Below are 20,324 nucleotides of genomic sequence, written 5' to 3'. Positions count from 1 at the left end.
AAATTCAGTATTCTAATACAGAAAAATGGTTCCATATGTATTATGAAATTTATGCATTTATATATAGATCTAAATATAATTATCCAACTTAAAGCTATACATTGTAAACATAAGATGGAAAATAACCAGAGACCTCTCAAGATGTATATTTCATCAAATAAGCAACATCTTAAATACATACAATAACAAATACAGAGTTCTGTAAGTCAAATGCATGCGTATATCAAGAGTTATAAAAATAAACCAAACTCATAACCCTTAGAAAAACTCAAAATACTGCTAAGCACATGAAAACTCATGTGCACAGATATGTAGCTTACTCGTTAAAATTGATTCAAAATTGAATCAACAGCTTCAAGAGAGTGTTTTTCTCAACTTCGTAATTTTGAGTCACTTCCAGTGAAATCTACAGATTATTAGATTTTGTTTGACTAATTTGCAGAGTTTGCATATGTAGCAGCTTGTTCTTCCATTTACAAACCCTTCATCTCTTCTTAATTTTTCTCAAATACAGAGATGCTTAATTAAAGCTATATAGTTTGCCTCGATTCTTATCTGCCCCACATACAAATGTAACTGTACCTGGCACCTGTTAAGTGGAAGCAACCAGTAGAGGAACATTAAGTTTTAACACGCTATTGTCTGAACACATTGGCTGGAAAGTCCCAGATTTGTTTTTGTGAAACTTTACGTATAAAAGCTTAATTCAATTTTGTTACTTCAGTCAAAATTTCTTGATTCTAAGATGTGGCCATTTATTTCTCAGTCTTCTCATGAACCATTATTTAACTGTAAATATTATAATAGTTCATTTTAAAAATAAATGTGTGAAAACAAATATAATTTTTGGCAGTCTTCACTGATACCAGTGGAAAATAGATTTAGTGAGAGAGATACAAATGGAATGTATTAGTACATCCTAGAACATTTTATCAAATAAACCTCAATGATTCTATGATCTATGAAAATGAATTCAGTGTTCATGTTTTAGTTTTTCTGTATACATTAATGTTGGATATCAGAACTATATGAGAAACCAGGTATAATGGATTTAATATCTCTAAAGTTAATAGATAAAATGAACTAGGTCCCAGCCAGACTTTCTTAACAGAAAAAGCAAAAATAATTATCCATAAAACAATTTACAGTAGATAGATGGTAAGGAAGAAGGCTTTGTCTGTTTCTTCTCTCAGCATGAATCTACTTTTGGTGTAAATCCATTACCAGTAAGGATCTAGATTTTTCTCTTCCTTTGAAACGTTAAGTACCAGCTACAGACCTGACTAACTAAAGTTATCAATGTTTGCTAAGATCAGAATTGTGCCTTTTTCCTTATCTATGATATTCAAACATATGATGGCTATGTGTAATTTCTGGTTTACTGTGCAGTTTTTGCTGAAGAAAATTTTTCCTTTTATCAGGGGGCATGAAGAGAAATATTATTTTCTCTGGTGAAGGAAAATCAGATCTAACTTTTCCTGCTGCTTTGGCAGGTAGAAAGAGGTAACTAAGAAGCTTTAAGAGATGAAGCAGTTGGAAGCTTTTCATGAGGACCATTTTCCTGTCCCTCAGATTTCCACCAACCTCTCTTACATTAACTGCAGCAAATTGGACTTAATTTCTGTTTTCAAATCTGAGTAAACTATCTCTTTGTTTGGCTAGAATACCTATTGGAAATCAAGCATACTAAATTCAAAATATATGTTCCATGTACATTACTCCTGTAAAACAACATGGACTATCAAAATACTGGGAACAGACACGGTATCTGTTATGAGATCTACTGAAACTAAAAGTACCTTGAAGCATAAGATACATGTCTATGCCATATATTTTCTGTATGTTTTTATGCAGCTGGCATATGCAGTATGCATTAGTATTTCATAACTTATACCTGAACTTCTTTTTTTTTTTTTTTTTTTTTTTTTTCCAGAGGGTAATTTTCAATGTTGTTAACTTCAGCAAAACAAAAAGCCTTTACAGAGATGGGATGGCTCCAATGGTGAAATCCACAAGCAGACCAAAATGGTAAGTTATTCTTTCAAAGGCTTGCTTGTTGGGAGAAAAGCACATTTTACTTGGAACTATTCTGTAGCAAAGACCTTCTGGCTCAGGTGCAGCTTTTGATAAGAATGGGAACATATTTTGATGCACCAGTGGCATCAAAGGACTGGTCTCTCTGGAGTGTATGGACTGGGTGAACTCTGGAGGTTTCTTTCAGCCTTGCTGTTATGGTGTGTGTTAGCAGCTTGTTTCAAGTAGTGTGACCGAAGCATGACATTGGAGTGAACTGAACATTTGGGGCTTGAGCCAAATTGCTGTTCAGTGACATCCTCATCACCCGTTAGCACAGTCCATTGGCCCAGTTTTGGCTTGTTTCAACTTGCATTCACAAAGGTAATGCCCACAAGCACTCTGGGAGATGGACTATTGGCTATTTGGATTTGGTCCTGCTGTTTTGGGGAGAGTTTTGTCAGAGTTAAAAGGGAGAATGTGAGCTTTGCCATCTGAGTTGACCTCATGTGAATGAGCAGTCTCTGGTCTATTTTATATTCTAAGATACCTGAAGGCCAAACAACTTGGTCATAAGTTACACAGTATATACAACACAGAAATTCATGCACATATGACACCTATATAGATGGTACATTTTCTCAAAATGTGATGAAATGTCTGCTGTGAGTAATAATATGTAAATCTAATGAGTCCTAATGCATGCAGGACTCCCAAGAATTATATTATTTGCCTTTAGCTAGGTTTGTTTGAATATGGAGGTTAGGCTGTGTACAGCAACGTATCCTTGTAAGCCTTTGCAGCTGGTACTCTTTATTGGTTAATTAATAAAACATTTAATCAATCTCCACATAATTTGAGTCTTATAAACTTATCTTCTTAAAATACTTGAACTATCACAAAATCTCCATCCACACAGTCTTAGTATTGGTGGTCATAAAATCACTTTTATTGTATCACCTCCTATTTGTCTGGACAACAGATATGGCTGCCTGTCTTTTCAACTAGATGGTAAGGTCATTTGGAGAGAAAAGCTGTCTCAGAATACAATTAGTAGATGGAGTCAATTATAGCTCAATAGGAGCATGTAATAACATTGAAAATTAATTAAAAAAAATCCATTGTGTTTAGTGTTTTTGTAGCAAAAGTCATGTTAATTCTGTTTACTGTTTAACTTCAGAAAAATCTTTTGGGGGCATTTCAGGGCAATGTTTATCAGGCATACTTTAATCATCTTTCAGACCTCTTCCTTCTCTCACTGGGGTCTGTTATTTGCAGCTAAGTATATATTGTGTTAAGTTTATCTATAAATCAGATATTGCTTTCATACAAATTTTATGCCTTAATTTGGTTTCAAATTAAAGTGTAAATCTTAGAAAACAATGCAAAGTGGGCTTTTTTCCTTCCCCCCCCCCCCCAGAACATATAGGCTTGTTCACTCTTAAAACTGATTTCCCTTCCACTTCCCAGGAAGCCTATTTATTTTTGTACTTTATATTTTTAGGGGGTGTATTTTGCTTCTGTAAAAGTGAGGAATGAATAGCATTGCCTGGGGCCAGGCACAGTGTAGGCAGCAGGTGCCGAGAAGCTTCCTTTTACATGGCTACAACCATACTTTAGTTTTAGTTCTGTTTCAGAAATCCTAGCTCTAATTTATTTCTTTAAAAAATCGTAATATTAAAATACATTTTTTATTAGTCCATGTATGAAAGTGTTGTTCTGAACTTGGAAGGTATGTTTTAATTCATGTTATTATCAGGGGCCTCAGTCATGTTGGTGTCCTCAGTATAATTTTGTCTTGATGTTAATAGGAGTTATATGTATATTTTCCAAGTGGGAAAACACATGCATTATTTTTGGATATGTGTTTTCTATTAAAGATGTCTTCCACTTGGATTATGCTTTTTGCAGTTACTTCTGTATCTGTTTCCATGGTGTTCCAGGGAAATCTGTAAATAAAATTTTCTGCTTCTCTGTTTGCTGAAATGAAATGGGATTTCCAAGTACTTCTTGTACTTCCAAGTTCTTAATACAGCGTACAGGTAATTGTAGTCTTTAAATGTGAGTAAGGCAACATATGGCTTGCATTGATTTGGTCCTGTATGGCACTTTGTATAAATTAGTCTAGTAAGCAATACTGAATTGTTCACTGCTGTAAAAGTCCTGAGTTTTACATGAGGATACTCAAGATTCAGGATTGAGGATACTCAGGATTCAGAATTGTGGAAAAAGACTAACACTTAAAACTCTTCACCTTACACTTGAAACTCTTCACCTTATGTTAAGTTTTAAATCCACATACTATTTATATGGGTATAATGTAATTAAATTAGAAAAAATATTTTTTATTTAATGTAATTAAATTAGAAAATGATATATTAATTATGGGAAGATGAGGAAACACAACAAATTTTAAAATCAAGTTTAAAGAAATAAAACTACGAGAAGCCAGGCTCTACAAATATTCTGTAACAGAGCTCAGTCCTTCATCTATGAACTCTCCTGTACTAAATATTTGAAGAACGCATCATTATTGTACCTGCCTGTGGAGGCATGTGATCTGTAGTGAAATTCTCCCACCTTCCCCTAGCCATGCTGACAGAAGCAGTGCTGTGTCACACACAGCTATTCCACTCCATTTTTAAATACAATCAGGTTTAAGTTTTATGATGTGTCAATTTTTCTTTTTGCATTTGAGCAGTGTTATGCACCTCTTATTTAAATAAAAGTCCCCACTATATTCAGGATAGAATTTGGCCATATATCTTGAAAAGCCCTGTGTATCAGAAGTAGATTGGCCTCCAGGGACTGTGAATTTTAATGTTTGTTTTGAATGTGTTCATGTAAGCATGGCTCCAAGCTTTGCAACGTTTTGTGAGTTTGATTCTTGACTCTGGAACAAATCACTGCAAAGTGCTCTTGAAATAGAGAGTGTGTCAAACACAGATCAACATTTTTGACCTGTATTCTCTTGCCCTGTGGGGTAAGATCTTTAAATGCAGTCAGCATCAAGGTTCAACTCAGTGTTACTGATGTAAATGGAGTATATCACTGTCATCAAAGCACTCTATGTGGACACAGATGTTCTGGTGTTGACATATTCTTCTCTTTTGAAGTAAGGCCAAACATTTCCAGTAATGAGCTACTTAAAAAGAGGAAGCAGTATGCTGAAGGATAAGGAAAAAACAGATTTCATGGTAAAGAAATAGATTATATTTAAAAAGAAAACCAGAAAATTTGATTGAAAAGATATCTATGTTCCACACACACAGTGATGGTTTTACTGAATATTCATTCCCAGAGGGATAGAGGCAAAAAATAAGAAGTTGATTTCTGAGTCCCTCTTCCTATTCTTCTGTGTGGTTTTTTTTTTTTTTTTGTTTTTTTTTTTTTTTTTTTTTTTTTTGTGGACATACTTTTTTGACATTAAATAGTATGGGGCTGTGTCAGTTACATCACTCAAATCTCACTGCATTGAACTGCAGTTCATACATAGAAATGCAGTGTTGTCATATGATGTTACATCAGTTGTTTTTTTTTTTTTCTTTTCTTTTTTTTTTTTTTTTAAGACAAAAGTTTAAGTTTTATTTCAAGCCAATGGAATGTGCTGCAAGTAGTCACTTAGCATTTTTTCTTAAAAGTATCTGGTCATGTGGAAATATTACACCAAGATTTTACGTATTTAGTTTATTTTTTTTTTCTTGGTAATGACTAATACAAATATATAAACTGAATGAAAACCTGTTTTGCTTGGGTCTTTTTGGATTGTTTAGTGGAGATGAAGTATTTGAGGGGAGATGAATTAGATGACATTAATTTTTTACTATGCTAATACAGTTTCTACTTTAATCCTTTTTTTTATGCTTCATTCAAGCATGACTTTGGTGGCAGTTTCTTAATCATTTCACACCAGAAACATCATTCCTGGAAGCTATTAGTAAAGCCTACCATGTGGGCATGGCAGTGGAAGACCATTTAAGTACATGTACTGTAGTATTATATTGATTCTGTGAAGTTTTACAACTTTCTCAAAGTGAAATAGAAGAGTGACTTGTTCGAGAGGCAGCAGATTTTCCAAATGATGAAGTGAGCAAATATTCCCTTTGGGCAGAGAACAGCTATAACTCTTGATTATTCAGTGTGAGCATTGCCTCATTGGGGACATTAGTTTTTCAAATTGTGCTAATCTTTTAAAAGTAACAACTGGCCACTCATCACCTTAGGTATTTCAGCAAGATCATGTGCAAAACTCTAATTAGTATTTATAGAACAGCAACTCCTCCCAGTAGAATAGTAGCAGTAGCTGGCAAATATCTGGTTGACACCTGTTAAGTCTTCAGACATCCATTGTATTTTATTCTGCATTTCAAATGAGCAGAGAGCAGTAGGTGAGGTCCCCATAATTAAGGGATAAAGGATAATAAATAACATGATTCCTGAATGGATGAACACAAGGTTAAAGGCTGTTCTGCACTAGTGATGCTGTACTTCAGGAAATGTTTGTATGGAAGTAACAATAGCTAAAATATTACAGAGCCTTCAGCATACAAGAGAGGATTTATGTGTAGATTTACATGTGTGTTGTTTATAATGTCATATTTCAAACTGCTTCTTGGCAAAGTAGTCACTTTCTTTCCTGTCTTTTATCTCACTCAGCATCGATGGTTTTTAACTGGATAGCTGCCTTTGCCAGCAAGCACTCCACTACCTCTGTTGCTATAACATCTACTGTTAAATACTCACAACACATTGCTTCTGTAGCGTTTTTCTTTTCCAGTAAACCTGGGAGTACAGAAAAACTTTTAGGTAATTAATTCAAATTTGAATCTATATGTATCTTGGTAAATATTGTCATGATGAGGAACTTTGGTAGACATTGAGAAAAGCAATGCAAGTTTTATGAACAATACTCCCATATGTTCCATTCATCAGAAGGGGACAAGACTGAGAAAATCTGAATTTTGAGTAGCTAGATCGTGTTGATTCTTGCCAAGTTTCTTTAACATTTGTCTACAATGCAGTGTTACAATCACTACCATGTCTACCAGGCTGCATAATACATTCAGAGACTTTCAGCAGCATTTTTAGTATGTATTTATATATCTTTAGCCATAAGATAAGCTGTTTGTGAAATGAGCTGTCATTTGTGGTGAAACAGTTTGAGAATAAAGCACTAAATATATATATGGCTTGCTAATCCGAAAGACTAGTAGTGCTTACTATAAGATGTGAAGTGAGCCAAGGTTAGTGATAACATCAACCTGAATTTAGGTAAAGAAAATGAACGTGCTGTTGCCACTACCCAGTTTCTTCCTTTGCCTATTTTACAACCTTGACTGCTCTCTGGAAGTGTGTGCCTTTGCCAGTTTTTTAATGCAATGTGTGCTTTTTATTTTTTTTTTCTTCTCTGAGAGAGCTGGTAGGAATGCTTTTGGAGTTTCAGAAATATTTCTCTGAAAATACATAGGCTTGTGTCAACACAGGTTTTGGCAGGTGCCGACCTGGTCACTAAGAAACTTCCTCCACTGTTCTGGTGTAGTTCTGTGAAAGGTCATTATGTTGGGAGCTGGTTCTGGTTAAAAGTCTTATTTCAAAGAAGAGAAAGAGGGTTTAGTCTTAGTCTAGTTCATCATAGATTGAGCTGTATGGGTGCAACTGGAGGAACAGAGGTAGGTGCGAATAAGTGATTGTAGCAGTGTCAGGGGAATGAGGTTACCAGAAACTAGAAAGGTGCCTAGGCAATTGTTTGTGGAACCACAGGCTCAATTTCAATAGTCTGTAACATTTTACTTAGAGAAAATAGGGAAAAAGAGATTGCAGTACTGACCACTTAAAATCCCACTTTGATAAGCTGGAGGCATTTTGTCTTGGTCTTACTGCAGTTCCTTGAAAGACAGTAAGGTGTTTTCAGGTAGTTTTGAGGTTGGCATGTATATGAAAGTAAAATAACTGCCTCTGAAGTCAATCCCTGGGTAAATTAACATTTGTGTGTATATTGTAAAATAACAAAACAGACCCAACCAATCTATAAACACATAAATAGCAAATACTTCTTTCTATTTTCCAATCCAGCAAAAGTACTTATTCCTGGGTATATAAAGCAAGTTACATATCTCTCTTATCAGCAACAGCTTCTGTGGATATAGATGAAAGGTTATGTACTGCTGACACAAGGTATGAACTGGATCCCTACACTAATGTGTTTATTGTGTAAACTAAATTGGAGTAGTCTACAGCAAGAAAGAAAGTTACATTTTATCAACTGGATATTTTACTGGAAATTTAAGATGCATGGAATTATATTGGGGAAAATTAATAACAAATAAATTAGATCAATATAAAAGAAGCAAATGAATATTAAGATTCAAAGAAAATAAGAAAGAAGCTCCAAATTACTGCTAACCCATTGTTTAAAAACCCTCGATAATTTATGTGTTTCCTCATCATTTATCTGACTGATCTCCTATAAATCAATTTATTTAGATTACAGCAGAGTCCAAAGGCCCCAGTCAGGATCAAGACTCATTGTGCTTAGTGCCATGGAAACATATAAATAGACAAAGCTTTCTTCCAAAGTTATGAAAATTTTATGATTGATTTCAGTAAGAGCAAAGTTAGGCCAATACCGAGCACTTCTGAAAATTCCATCCTTAAAGATTTATTCGAAGCAGTAACTGTTTAAAAAATGACATACAGCTTACATAAGAGTCTAAATATTTGATGTTTATAGTATTTACATCTAAAACACCAGAGGCTATGTGCTTTAATACCTCAATCTGTTTCCCATATACTCTGTCAACATGAGTTCCCTGCATTGATTGAGGGCACTCTGTGATCCCTAAGGTTGTATTCATGAAAGGTTACCCTTGGTACTACTTTATTCATGAAAGGTTTGAAGCACATAGGAAACAAATGGGTCTACTCTTGCTAGGTGCATTTTGTCATCTATAAATACTTAATTACTGGTGTATTGAAGGAAAATTAAAAATCTCAAAAAGATGCTGTTGCCTGAAAATAGTTTTCCCCATCCCCAGTGCAAACCACAATGAACTTTGCAGCTGGGAGGATTTGTGGCAGTTTAAAACAACTGTAGGTTCTTCCCATTACAGTCCATGGAATTTAGTTTAATGGCTGCAAAATATGACCAAAAGCTTTGCACTGGATCCCATCCAGTCATTGTTTTTTCTTAGGTGATTGGCATTTAGCAGAACTGATTTCATTAAAATTGTTCACAAAATTGTGACCCTGGAATGTTTTCAAAAAAAATAAAATAAAGGTGTAAAATTAAGGTGCTTTCCCCCCAAATAAGTTTGTAAGTTAGATAAATATGGGCAGCAGTGAACTCAAAGAAGAGTCAAACTACCAAGAGGACACTGCAGCTTTTCATTGCAATTTTGTACTTTGAACTAATGGAGTGACACAGAATGAAAATCACCTCAGTTAAGAATGGCATTTATCAACCATAAGTACTTAGTAGTAAGAGCCCTACACATACAAAGCTGAGTGTCACCAAGAAATGTACTTGAAAATCAGACTGTTAACACAAGGCTATACAAATAAGAGCCAAAAACTGTAATCAGAAAATGTAACATCTCTTTAAGAATGTTTTAATGGTCTGAAGAGTGCTAGACAAGTTGAATTTAGCAATCATGACAATAATTTAGAATGCACCAGGACACAGCAGTCAGGTTATATTTTGGCTTTCCTTCACTTGGCCTTGCAACTTCAAAGATCTTTCAACATATTTTAAGAAATACATAGCACTCCTAAATTTACATATAACAAAAAAGCATAGGATATTCTTGTATATAGGATAATATATCAGAAATAAAATATTAGAAATGTTAGGGCTGAAAAATCCAACTTAGTATTTTTAAACGATTGAATCCTTACCTTGCTTTTCATTCACTTTCTATGAAAAAAAATATTTAATACAGAGGAAAGGGTAATGGGAACTGTTAATTGGGAATTTCTGATGGGTGAGATCTCACCTGATATTTGCTGTGCCATGATAAAAGCCAAAACAATGGATTCCATTTCTCTTAATGTGATGGAAAATAAGACAAACGTTTTTGATGTACTGTGGAAATTGAGAATGGTAGAAAAAGGGGTAAATGAGTAAGTCAGTTGATAATGCAAGAAAAATGTTAAAATATTAGGTGCTATGTCCTGAATTTTGTCTCATGTTTTGACAGTGGTATATAGAACCAAAATATAAAACTCTATTTTTTACGCTTTGGTTAACTAGGTTAATTTATGAATTAACTTTTGTATGACATGCCATTAGCTAGAAAGAATTACAAATTTAATGATAAAGATCTTTCCTGCATCTCTAGATGACTGAAGCAGCAGTTAAAACTTTTTTTGAACTGCTTCAAGAAGGATTATTGAATTCTAGCTTGAAAGTGAAACTTTGTCTTCCTGCTTCACTCTATTAACCTAGCAAGTGTTCCCCTAGTGTGTGTGAGTGTTCCCTTGCAGCTCAGGTACCCTTGCTGTTGTGTTCTCAGAACCAATTCTTATGGTGATATAATGCTGCTAGGAAAAAACCTTCCTGTTCATATATTTTTGTCAAATGGGAGCTGAAACAAAGGTGATGACCCAGTTGAGAAAACGCATCCCAGATAACATAATCAACAGATTAAGATTAAGGTCCTCTGCTATGGTTATGAGCTGTGGCAGGAGAACTGCTTTGCATCTTTGGGGAAGAAACGCTGTGCTAGGAGAGGACAGGGCTCCTCTGTTTCCTTTTAAAAATAGAAACATTTAAAGCACGCATTTAGGTGACACCAATGAATGTCCATGAATCTTAGAAGTAATACAACAAAGACACAAAAAAAGATGCCTGCATCTATCGTGTGTGCTACAGATGGGAGACAGATATGTCAGTGTGCTCTGTTTACAATGACCATAATGGTGTTTCTCCAGCTCCCAAATCCAAGTAAACCAAACTATTTAAATGAAGCTGCGTAGCGTGTATTTCAGCTGGACTGCCCTGTTGAAGAGCTAGGCTGAGGGGGCCTGGGTTAGGCCTGGATGTGGCAGGAACAGCTCCACCCATCTTCCCTCAGGAGCTGCCCATGCTCCCCTCTTGCACTGTTCAGGCTGTCACTGGCAATTTCAGAGTGCTTCTCCCCTCCTTTTTTTCCACTTGGTTCCCACATGCTGCCACCTATTAAGCCAGTCCTTAACGCTGCCAAGTCTGGAGATGAAATGGTAGATGTGGGTGGCAAGGCAGGTCAGGATTTGCTGTCATGCGTGTTCTTTCTGAGGTACCTGCAGGTGTGTAAGTGTGTTGTGGGGTGTCTGCTCTGCCACCATGTGCACACAGGCACTGTGGCTGAGGGAATCACATCACAAGAAGGACAGTAACAAAAAAATTGTCTTAAAACAACACAAACTATGGCAAAACAAGTGTCAATAAGCAGTTCAAGAATTAAACTGTGATTAAATGTAAATTTGTTGGGGAATTACACTGGGTAACTGGACTCAGTGAGTTCAAATGGTGGAATTAGGAACTTGACAAATTAATTGGGAATTGCTATTGAGATTCAAGAATAAAATTGTATTAGCCTTTTATTTAAAATTTCACTATTGTTCAGCCTTTTTCAGGTGCAGATAAAAAAAAAAAAATTGTTCTTATTCTACAAAGAATTTTGCAAAACAGTTTTTTGGAAATGGGGTACCCTTCAGCAAATTTATGGGAAAGGCCATTACAGCTCCAGATAAAAAGAGATTCAACTTGAGAGGGTGAATTCACCGTAGTAAGAAATTGAGGAATATCCAAGCTAAAGTAGTTTGCCCTGTCTTTTAATATTAGATAAAATCCTCTCCTAGTATTTTTCTTAACATAGTTAAAAAGCACCAGTACTTCATAACTTTAAGACGAGCACTGAGACAATAATTTAACTTTGATAAGGAAAAGAAATTGTACCCGTTTGCTACTCTGCTGGATAGTTTTATGCTCTTATCATTGTTTTTCAAATATCATTCATTGTGATGAAGCAGGATACGTAAGTTTGTGTGTAGATTTTTGTTAGTCCAGGAACACAATTCTCTAGGCTTTCGTGAGGGATAGCCATTGTCCTGGAAGCGTTGGTGGAAGGGATTGGGGTACATCATGCTTGTAAAATGGTTCATGAGATTTGTGAACTTGGAAAGTGACTCAGCAAGGGTAATAGTACAGCTGCAGGTGCTGTTCACCTTCAGGAGAAGCTTCTATAACTAAATACAAAGTAAGACAAGATAAGCAGGGATGGAAGTGTACTGTTTCACTGCATATTAACCCCTGTGGTCAGAAATCTGATATTTTTTTCTAAAAGGATAAATCAATTAGAGTATATATTGTTTTTGCACCAAGTGAAATGAAGGAATTGATTTAGGTGGGAGTCATGGATATAAATGGGCAGATAATTATTAATAGTTCAGTCTTTTGTAAAAATAAATTAGTCTTGTGTTGCAGTACTGTATGTTAAACTCCTTGTGCATATGTGGTTATGGCAACCATTACCTTTGTCTGCAGAGCGCATTGGCTTTAAGACTGTTAAATACATGCAGTCTTGTCCTTTCATGATACTGTAATGTGAATGGTCACCAAATGATCATCTGGAGGAAAGCTGTTTGTAACTTGCACTGTTGTGCAATTGCAAACTTAAACTTTTTACTCAGAGCACAGAGGTATGTGAATAAAAAACCACCAGGCGTCAGAAGAAAGCACAAGTAGCTTTTATTTTAAGAGTATTTGAGAGATATAACCCTGCTTTTCTGCCATTATCTCTTAGTAAACATGGGTCTTGAAGTTTGTACATCAGCCTGAGAGAGAATGCTAAGCTGCAGGTCTGCCAGTAAAGAACCTAGTTGTACAGTGTATTGTGCATATCAATATTTGAAAAATGTCTCAAAGCAGTGTGTAGGAGTCAGTCATTGTGTTTTTCTATTTCTGTAAGTGTGATCTACTGAGAGTTCTTACAGATCTATTATAAGTATTCCCTCACCCACCCTGATGTGAGATACCCATACTTTAGAAGTTAGTATCTGTGATCTGTGTGGCTGGTGTTCTTTGACAAGAGTCTCCCAGTACCATGAACATGAACAGAGTGTTCTGGATTTGTCATTTCTAATACTCTTCAATGTGTATCTGTGTACTATGAAAGTATAGAAACCAATAAGCTAGATGATTCATAAATGTCTGGGGTGTGTGTGTTTGTGTGTGGGGGATGCTTTTTTAGTTTGTTTACTTTTCCTTTTATTTTGGCAAAAATTCCAAGTTTACACTGAGACTGGGCTTCAAAAACATATCTGAAGAGAGGAAATGAAAGACTGGATAAAAATGCAGAGAAAATAGTAGCCCAGAGTGAAATGTGTGACTAACTCTGTCTGAGGACTCTTGATACTAAAATTACAGAAGGAAATAAATTACATGTTGACTGCATGGTTTTCTTCCAGTCTTAGAACCATAGAAACCAGGATGTCTTCTATATAAAGTAACAGTGAACTTAACTGTAACCATGCATAGGAAACTGTATTTTAGTTCTTAAGAGACTCTTATCTTGCTTCACAATAGAGCATACATTTACATTCACAGTACTGCCACTGTGTGGCTTTCCCTGAAATTCTGTGGTTGAGGAAAGCTGTTCTCTACCAAAGCATCAGGATATTCAAAGCATGTGTGCATGTGGGAAAGAGTGATTTAGTGAAATTGCATGGTTGCATTTCAGAGGACTTACTCTTCTGCTCTTTGTTTTGTTTTGTTTTTCCTAAAAGGGGAATTTCATGTTTGTATATTTGGACAGTAGAAATTTTGTTGTTTCAGTACCTTAATATTTACTGTCGAATCCAAAGGGTTTTATTTATTGTTTTAAAAGCTGGTAAGCATGTTTAGGTTCAAACCTAAAAGTTGTCATCAATTTTCTTTTAAGGTTTTAATTCTTTAAAAGTACAGTGCAATGAGAAAATACATCAACTGACAATCCTGCACTAACATAAATAAAGGCTTTCATCGCTGTAATTTAAAAGATATTTCTCTTCAAGCCACCTAAGGTGGATTAAGGCTTAGAAAGCCTTCTGGTAAGTGAAGCTGGGATACTTTACAGATAATGCACAAGTAGTGTATATATTCACAGACATTTACAAGTATCACTAATATATTCTGTCTGACAGTGTGAGACACATGCATGAGAAGTTAATGGTCACCTCAATAAAAGCTATGTATTGAAATGTTTAAGATTAACTTTTAAGTACAGATATTTTGAATTCTACTTTCCAAATGAACTCCCTACTCACTTCTTAAGCTGGTATCCAAACATTTTTGTTTTGTATTTTTATGTAAATGTCATTTTATAAACTATTTAAAATGTCACAATCCTCTGACACTTAGCACAATACTTATTGAAGTTGAGCTTAAACAATTTAAAAAAAAAAATCCTTTAAGTCAGTTGTATTAAAATATCTTTTTACCGTGTTACTTATGGTAGAGGAGACTTAAAGCTCAGGACATACTAAACAATACTCATTTACCTTCACTTTCTGCAAGGCAGTGTTGGAAATCTTCAGTCTTAATTTTGAATTAAACAGCTGTGTTCTTGAAATGATGATTAATGAGACTTTCTTTTGCAGAATATAAAACTGGAAATATATTGACTTTTTTTTCTTTTTGTGTGTGTGTGTCAGATGTAAGTGTGGCTATGTAGGCCAGAGTAAGAAAATTAGGAAGCTAATAATGACTGCTGTTTTTGACAATTTGACTTCTGTTCTTCTTGTTTGGAATTTTATTTTCTTGAATGCAAGATACAAGCTTCTGAGAGAACAGCGCCTTGAGAACGAGTACAGTATACAGACATGGGAAATCAGCTGTACTCAGAAGCTGAAGCCACATTTCACTTGCACAATAATAATAAGCTAATTGTGAAGTTTATAATTGCAGAGGAGGAAACTATTTTTATTCAGTAAATAAGACTTCTATAACAAGTAAACGAAGAAAAATTACTGCTACTTTAAATGATGATACCACACTTGGATTGTACAACTGAAGGTGATATCTCAAAGTACTATCCAGTCTAATAGCTTAGCCTTATCATATCATGTATATGGATGTATATGTATATCAGTAGCCTTATCATCCATGTATATGGATGGAAACAATTGCCTTGGGATAAAATGGAAGTCAACTGAGGTAGAACAGGGGATTTAAAAATAGTGAGATCTTGACAGGTTTTGAAGACTAGGATATCTTTGCTTGGGTGTTTGTGGGGCTTGTGGAGAAAGCTAATTTTAGGAAATTGGCTAGCCCTTACCAAGGTGGTTGTAACATTTCTTTGTCTTCCACTCTGTTCCATCCCAAGATAAAAATATAATGCTTATTATCACATTTTACAGGAGGAGAGATAAAGGCAAAGGATAATAGATTTTTTTCAAGGTCATTGTAAGGATCAGCTTTGGAGCAAACTCAGATTTTTTTTTTTCATTCTGTTTGCTTCTCAGTTCAGTGATCTGAAAGGAAGAAAAGGCTACTACAAAATTTACTGCATTACACTGTTACGTTATTAAATTAAAATTTCATCCAATATGGAGCCTGGCTGTAAGCAGGTCCAACTTGGTTTGGGGTATTTGCTTATTTTTGTTTTCTTCAGAGTTATCTCTAGGAGTTTTAAAAAATAAAGCTATAAAGTTTCAAGGCCTTCACAGTGCAGATTTTTTTTCAAAAACAATTAATGCTCCTATCAGGATTTAACAGATTTTTATTTGTAAAGGGATGTTTATATTCATTTATTTTAATTTGAGACTTAGAATTTGCATCGCATATTTGTAGCAGCAGACAACTTCTATATATTTCTGAAAAATCACTCTTTTACCACCTCATAATGCATGCATGACTTTTGTGTTTTAAACTTGTCTGAAAATATATCCAGGCACGAAAGAAAGGGGGGGGGGGGGGGGGGGGGAAAGGGGGCAGCAAGAAACTTGCCATAAACTCCAGAACAATTAAACTCAGAGCTCTCTTCCAAATAAACCATTCACTGGGTCAGTAGAGCCCGCTAAAGATGGTCATCTAGATCCACTTTAGACCCACTTTTTGCAGGGCTTTCTGCCATAGGACTTCTGCAAAGCTGTGAACCATGTCTCAGTTCTAACTACCCAGAAAACCTGGACATTGAGTAAGTTTTTGTTTTCAGAAGTTTTCCAACTAAGTTTGAGCAACTCAAATGAAGGTTCATAATAGAAAGGTTGCCATACCCTTCGTTGAAGTGATGTCACTATAATGTGGCATATTAAATATTTAACGTAGTTTGCAGTAGATAAAAAGCAATTTTGTTTAATTTTTCCTAAATATTAATGCTATCATGCACCTTAATCCTTTCATTATAATAAAAATTTGTTCAAGCTCATTCTTATTAAACATTTTCTAATTTATAGGATATGGATGTTTTGCTTCTGATTCTAATAAGTAATAAGGCCAAAATGCCATTGTAAAAAAAAAAAAAAAAAAAAAAAGACAATGCTTATCTTCCAAGTAACCCAGCTCAAAGTCTTTGAGTTGTCAAGGAGTAAAATCAAATACCTGCAAAACACTCAGTGAAATGACCTGGAAAATAATTTATAAAGAGGTTGCTATTCATTTCAGAGTGAGGAGCATTCTTTCCTCTGTATCTCTGAACTGCAGAAAAATTAAGGACAAACGATTCTCCTAGATTAGAATTAGTTTCAAACCAACTTTTCTGTGAACCCTAGAACAAAAGTGCAGATGGCAATTATTTATGATGCTAATTAGACTTGTTCCTCCAAACAGTTAATAGGATGGCTAGAGGCAGTGAACACTTGATACAATAGCATTTCCCATAACCCATCTGTTTACATCCAAAAACAGTGGCAAGGTATAGTGTGCACATGAAAATTTGCAAAAGGTAACCTTAAGACAATACAGTTTTGAATTTTAGTATATGTAGGCAATATTATACTCAGTCCACATATATAGGTGTCTCCACTAAGTGCAGTAAAGTCATAATTGACAGCCAAGGAAGGTCTAGACCATGTTTTGCACTGGGTCTGATGTCTCCAGCGTGCTTCAGATACTCTCTGTTTACTTTTCCTCTCCTCTCCTCTCCTCTCCTCTCCTCTCCTCTCCTCTCCTCTCCTCTCCTCTCCTCTCCTCTCCTCTCCTCTCCTCTCCTCTCCTCTCCTCTCCTCTCCTCTCCTCTCCTCTCCTCTCCTCTCCTCTCCTCTCCTCTCCTCTCCTCTCCTCTCCTCTCCTCTCCTCTCCTCTCCTCTCCTCTCCTCTCCTCTCCTCTCCTCTCCTCTCCTCTCCTCTCCTCTCCTCTCCTCTCCTCTCCTCTCCTCTCCTCTCCTCTCCTCTCCTCTCCTCTCCTCTCCTCTCCTCTCCTCTCCTCTCCTCTCCTCTCCTCTCCTCTCCTCTCCTCTCCTCTCCTCTCCTCTCCTCTCCTCTCCTCTCCTCTCCTCTCCTCTCCTCTCCTCTCCTCTCCTCTCCTCTCCTCTCCTCTCCTCTCCTCTCCTCTCCTCTCCTCTCCTCTCCTCTCCTCTCCTCTCCTCTCCTCTCCTCTCCTCTCCTCTCCTCTCCTCTCCTCTCCTCTCCTCTCCTCTCCTCTCCTCTCCTCTCCTCTCCTCTCCTCTCCTCTCCTCTCCTCTCCTCTCCTCTCCTCTCCTCTCCTCTCCTCTCCTCTCCTCTCCTCTCCTCTCCTCTCCTCTCCTCTCCTCTCCTCTCCTCTCCTCTCCTCTCCTCTCCTCTCCTCTCCTCTCCTCTCCTCTCCTCTCCTCTCCTCTCCTCTCCTCTCCTCTCCTCTCCTCTCCTCTCCTCTCCTCTCCTCTCCTCTCCTCTCCTCTCCTCTCCTCTCCTCTCCTCTCCTCTCCTCTCCTCTCCTCTCCTCTCCTCTCCTCTCCTCTCCTCTCCTCTCCTCTCCTCTCCTCTCCTCTCCTCTCCTCTCCTCTCCTCTCCTCTCCTCTCCTCTCCTCTCCTCTCCTCTCCTCTCCTCTCCTCTCCTCTCCTCTCCTCTCCTCTCCTCTCCTCTCCTCTCCTCTCCTCTCCTCTCCTCTCCTCTCCTCTCCTCTCCTCTCCTCTCCTCTCCTCTCCTCTCCTCTCCTCTCCTCTCCTCTCCTCTCCTCTCCTCTCCTCTCCTCTCCTCTCCTCTCCTCTCCTCTCCTCTCCTCTCCTCTCCTCTCCTCTCCTCTCCTCTCCTCTCCTCTCCTCTCCTCTCCTCTCCTCTCCTCTCCTCTCCTCTCCTCTCCTCTCCTCTCCTCTCCTCTCCTCTCCTCTCCTCCTTTCCTTCTTTCCTTTCTTTCTTTTCTTTCTTTCACATGTAAAAAGATGTGGAAATTCACATGCTTGCTTTAAGACCACATTTTTCTAATTATGCAGCTTGTCTTTCTTCATAGAATGACTTTTTAATTTACAATGTCCACAGGCCTTAGATGTACAGAAAAAAAAAATATTAGTTTGTACAAACTTTTTTTTTTGCATGGCAGAAGTAATTTTCAAAAATTACAAATTCATTTAAATATTAAGCTGATTTAACAGTTTTTCTTTTGGTAATTCTTAGGCCTGCTGAATCTGATGTTACTTGATTTTCTGAGCCAATATACCTCATGCAGAATAAATACATAAATATTTCTGTTGAGAAAGCAAAGAATGAACTTTCAGTATAAAGAACTGAGTATAGTGGCAGTAGAGATTTTGAATACAATAGGTCAGTGATTGTTTTCATGTCAGTATAAATCTGGAGAAACCTTTGGATTTAGCTGAAGTTATTTTAGATTTATACAACTGTAATGCAGGCTACTTACCTCTGCTGTTATATTATGGGATATTGTGATCTCGGTCCAGCAAAGCACTTGCTTAATCTTGAAAATGTGAGTAGTTTACTGGAATCAAAGTTAAACACAAATTTAAGTGCCTTGCTGGTTATAGTCTTCTCCTCTCAAATGCCAGCAATGTTCAGGCTGAGGCCAAACTAAAAGGGAGGTTATTCTTCCTCTCTACTCTGCCCTTGTCAGGTCCCACTTGGAACCTGAGGACCCCCTGTACCAACTGCTCAAGACACTATGCTTTTTTCTTCGCGTCCTCAGAAAATACAGGGAAATTCTGTGCTTAATTTTACAGGTGAAATAGTGATGCTATTAGTCTTAAAAGTTGTCTATCTTGGTCTAAGATGATAAGTGTTGCCTGTATTTCGCAATTGTCAAAGTGGCACTTCTGTTCTCAAGTGCTCTGGTCAGAGCACTTGAGTATCAGAGTTCAAGTTGATAAAATACAATTTTTCCATGGTATTTGTGACTTTGATTTCTTCTACTGGAACATATTAGAGCAAGGAATCTTACTGTCCTCTATAAAGAAATGGAGAACTTTTGTCAGTGACTGTGATGAAAACCAGTAAAAACTGAGAGAAGAAAGATCAAGAAGAAAAAAAGAGATTTGTAATAGTAGGAGAAGCTTTAGAAGAGGGAAGAAATTATGCTAACAAATCATCTGTCCTAACAGAACCATAATGCAAAACAGAATACCTGCCTTTGTGAAACTGAATATTTACTTTATAGGTTCCGTGGCAGTGTCACATGATGGATAGCTAAACTCTCTCTGAAATCAAGAGCAAAATGTTTTTCCTAATTCTGGACAACAAACAAACAAAAAACCCTACTATGTCCATCTAAGTAGAAAATGCAAAGAGCAACTTGCAGTTCTTGTAGATGAGATTAATATGGTAATTAACTAGAGGCAAAGATATTAAGACATCCCTGATCATACTTGTGCCTTTAAAATTATACATTATTGTACATTATCAAATTTAATGAGAATCCCAGAAATCTCATGCTGGATTTCTTTCCTGTGCTTTCATGTGCTTGAAATAAAAATTCTCAGGAAAAAAAAGTGTTAGCCTGAACATTTGTGCAAGGGAAGCAGTAGAAGCCTTACTATATAGAAGACTTGAAATACTGCTCAGTGGGATGGAATGAAGAATCCTATCAGGACAAGGAGCTAGACTCCCACAACTTCAATCTTTGTCCATGTGCAGTTTCTCTCCAAATATTTAGCTTTACAATGATGTGAATATGGGAGTGTTTGATCCTAGTTTAGACCTCTGTGAAGCAGAGCATACATGTCTTGACAGATTCTACTAAGGACTTGAGGAAAATTATTTGTTAAGATTATACAGTACACATTGCCAAAGTGTTCTGCTATATCAGTGACAAAGCTATGAATGTTTTGTCTGTAAGTGTAAGGTTAGTCATTATAAACCAGCTTTTTATTCAAATTAATAGGGGTTGACTTCAAGTTAAAACTGTAAATGAGGTTTGCTATTTCTGAT

General features: G+C 36.5%; 1 protein-coding gene across 2 annotated transcripts in view; it reads left to right on the top strand.

Moving 5' to 3' along the window:
* BEND5 (BEN domain containing 5) overlaps positions 1-20,324 on the top strand; it is a 931,317-nt gene that overhangs the window by 223,441 nt on the left and 687,552 nt on the right. For both annotated transcript variants that reach the window (XM_084527421.1, XM_084527420.1), the window contains one exon: positions 1,934-2,028. In XM_084527421.1, the coding sequence (XP_084383547.1) occupies positions 1,934-2,028 (95 nt within the window). The remainder of the gene's footprint in view (positions 1-1,933; positions 2,029-20,324) is intronic.

The sequence above is a fragment of the Aythya ferina genome (assembly GCF_964211825.1).
Source record: "Aythya ferina genome assembly, chromosome: 8".
Taxonomy (NCBI): Eukaryota; Metazoa; Chordata; class Aves; order Anseriformes; family Anatidae; genus Aythya; species Aythya ferina.
Note: the sequence above shows the minus strand (reverse complement) of the source record. Positions and strands in the feature narration are given on the sequence as shown.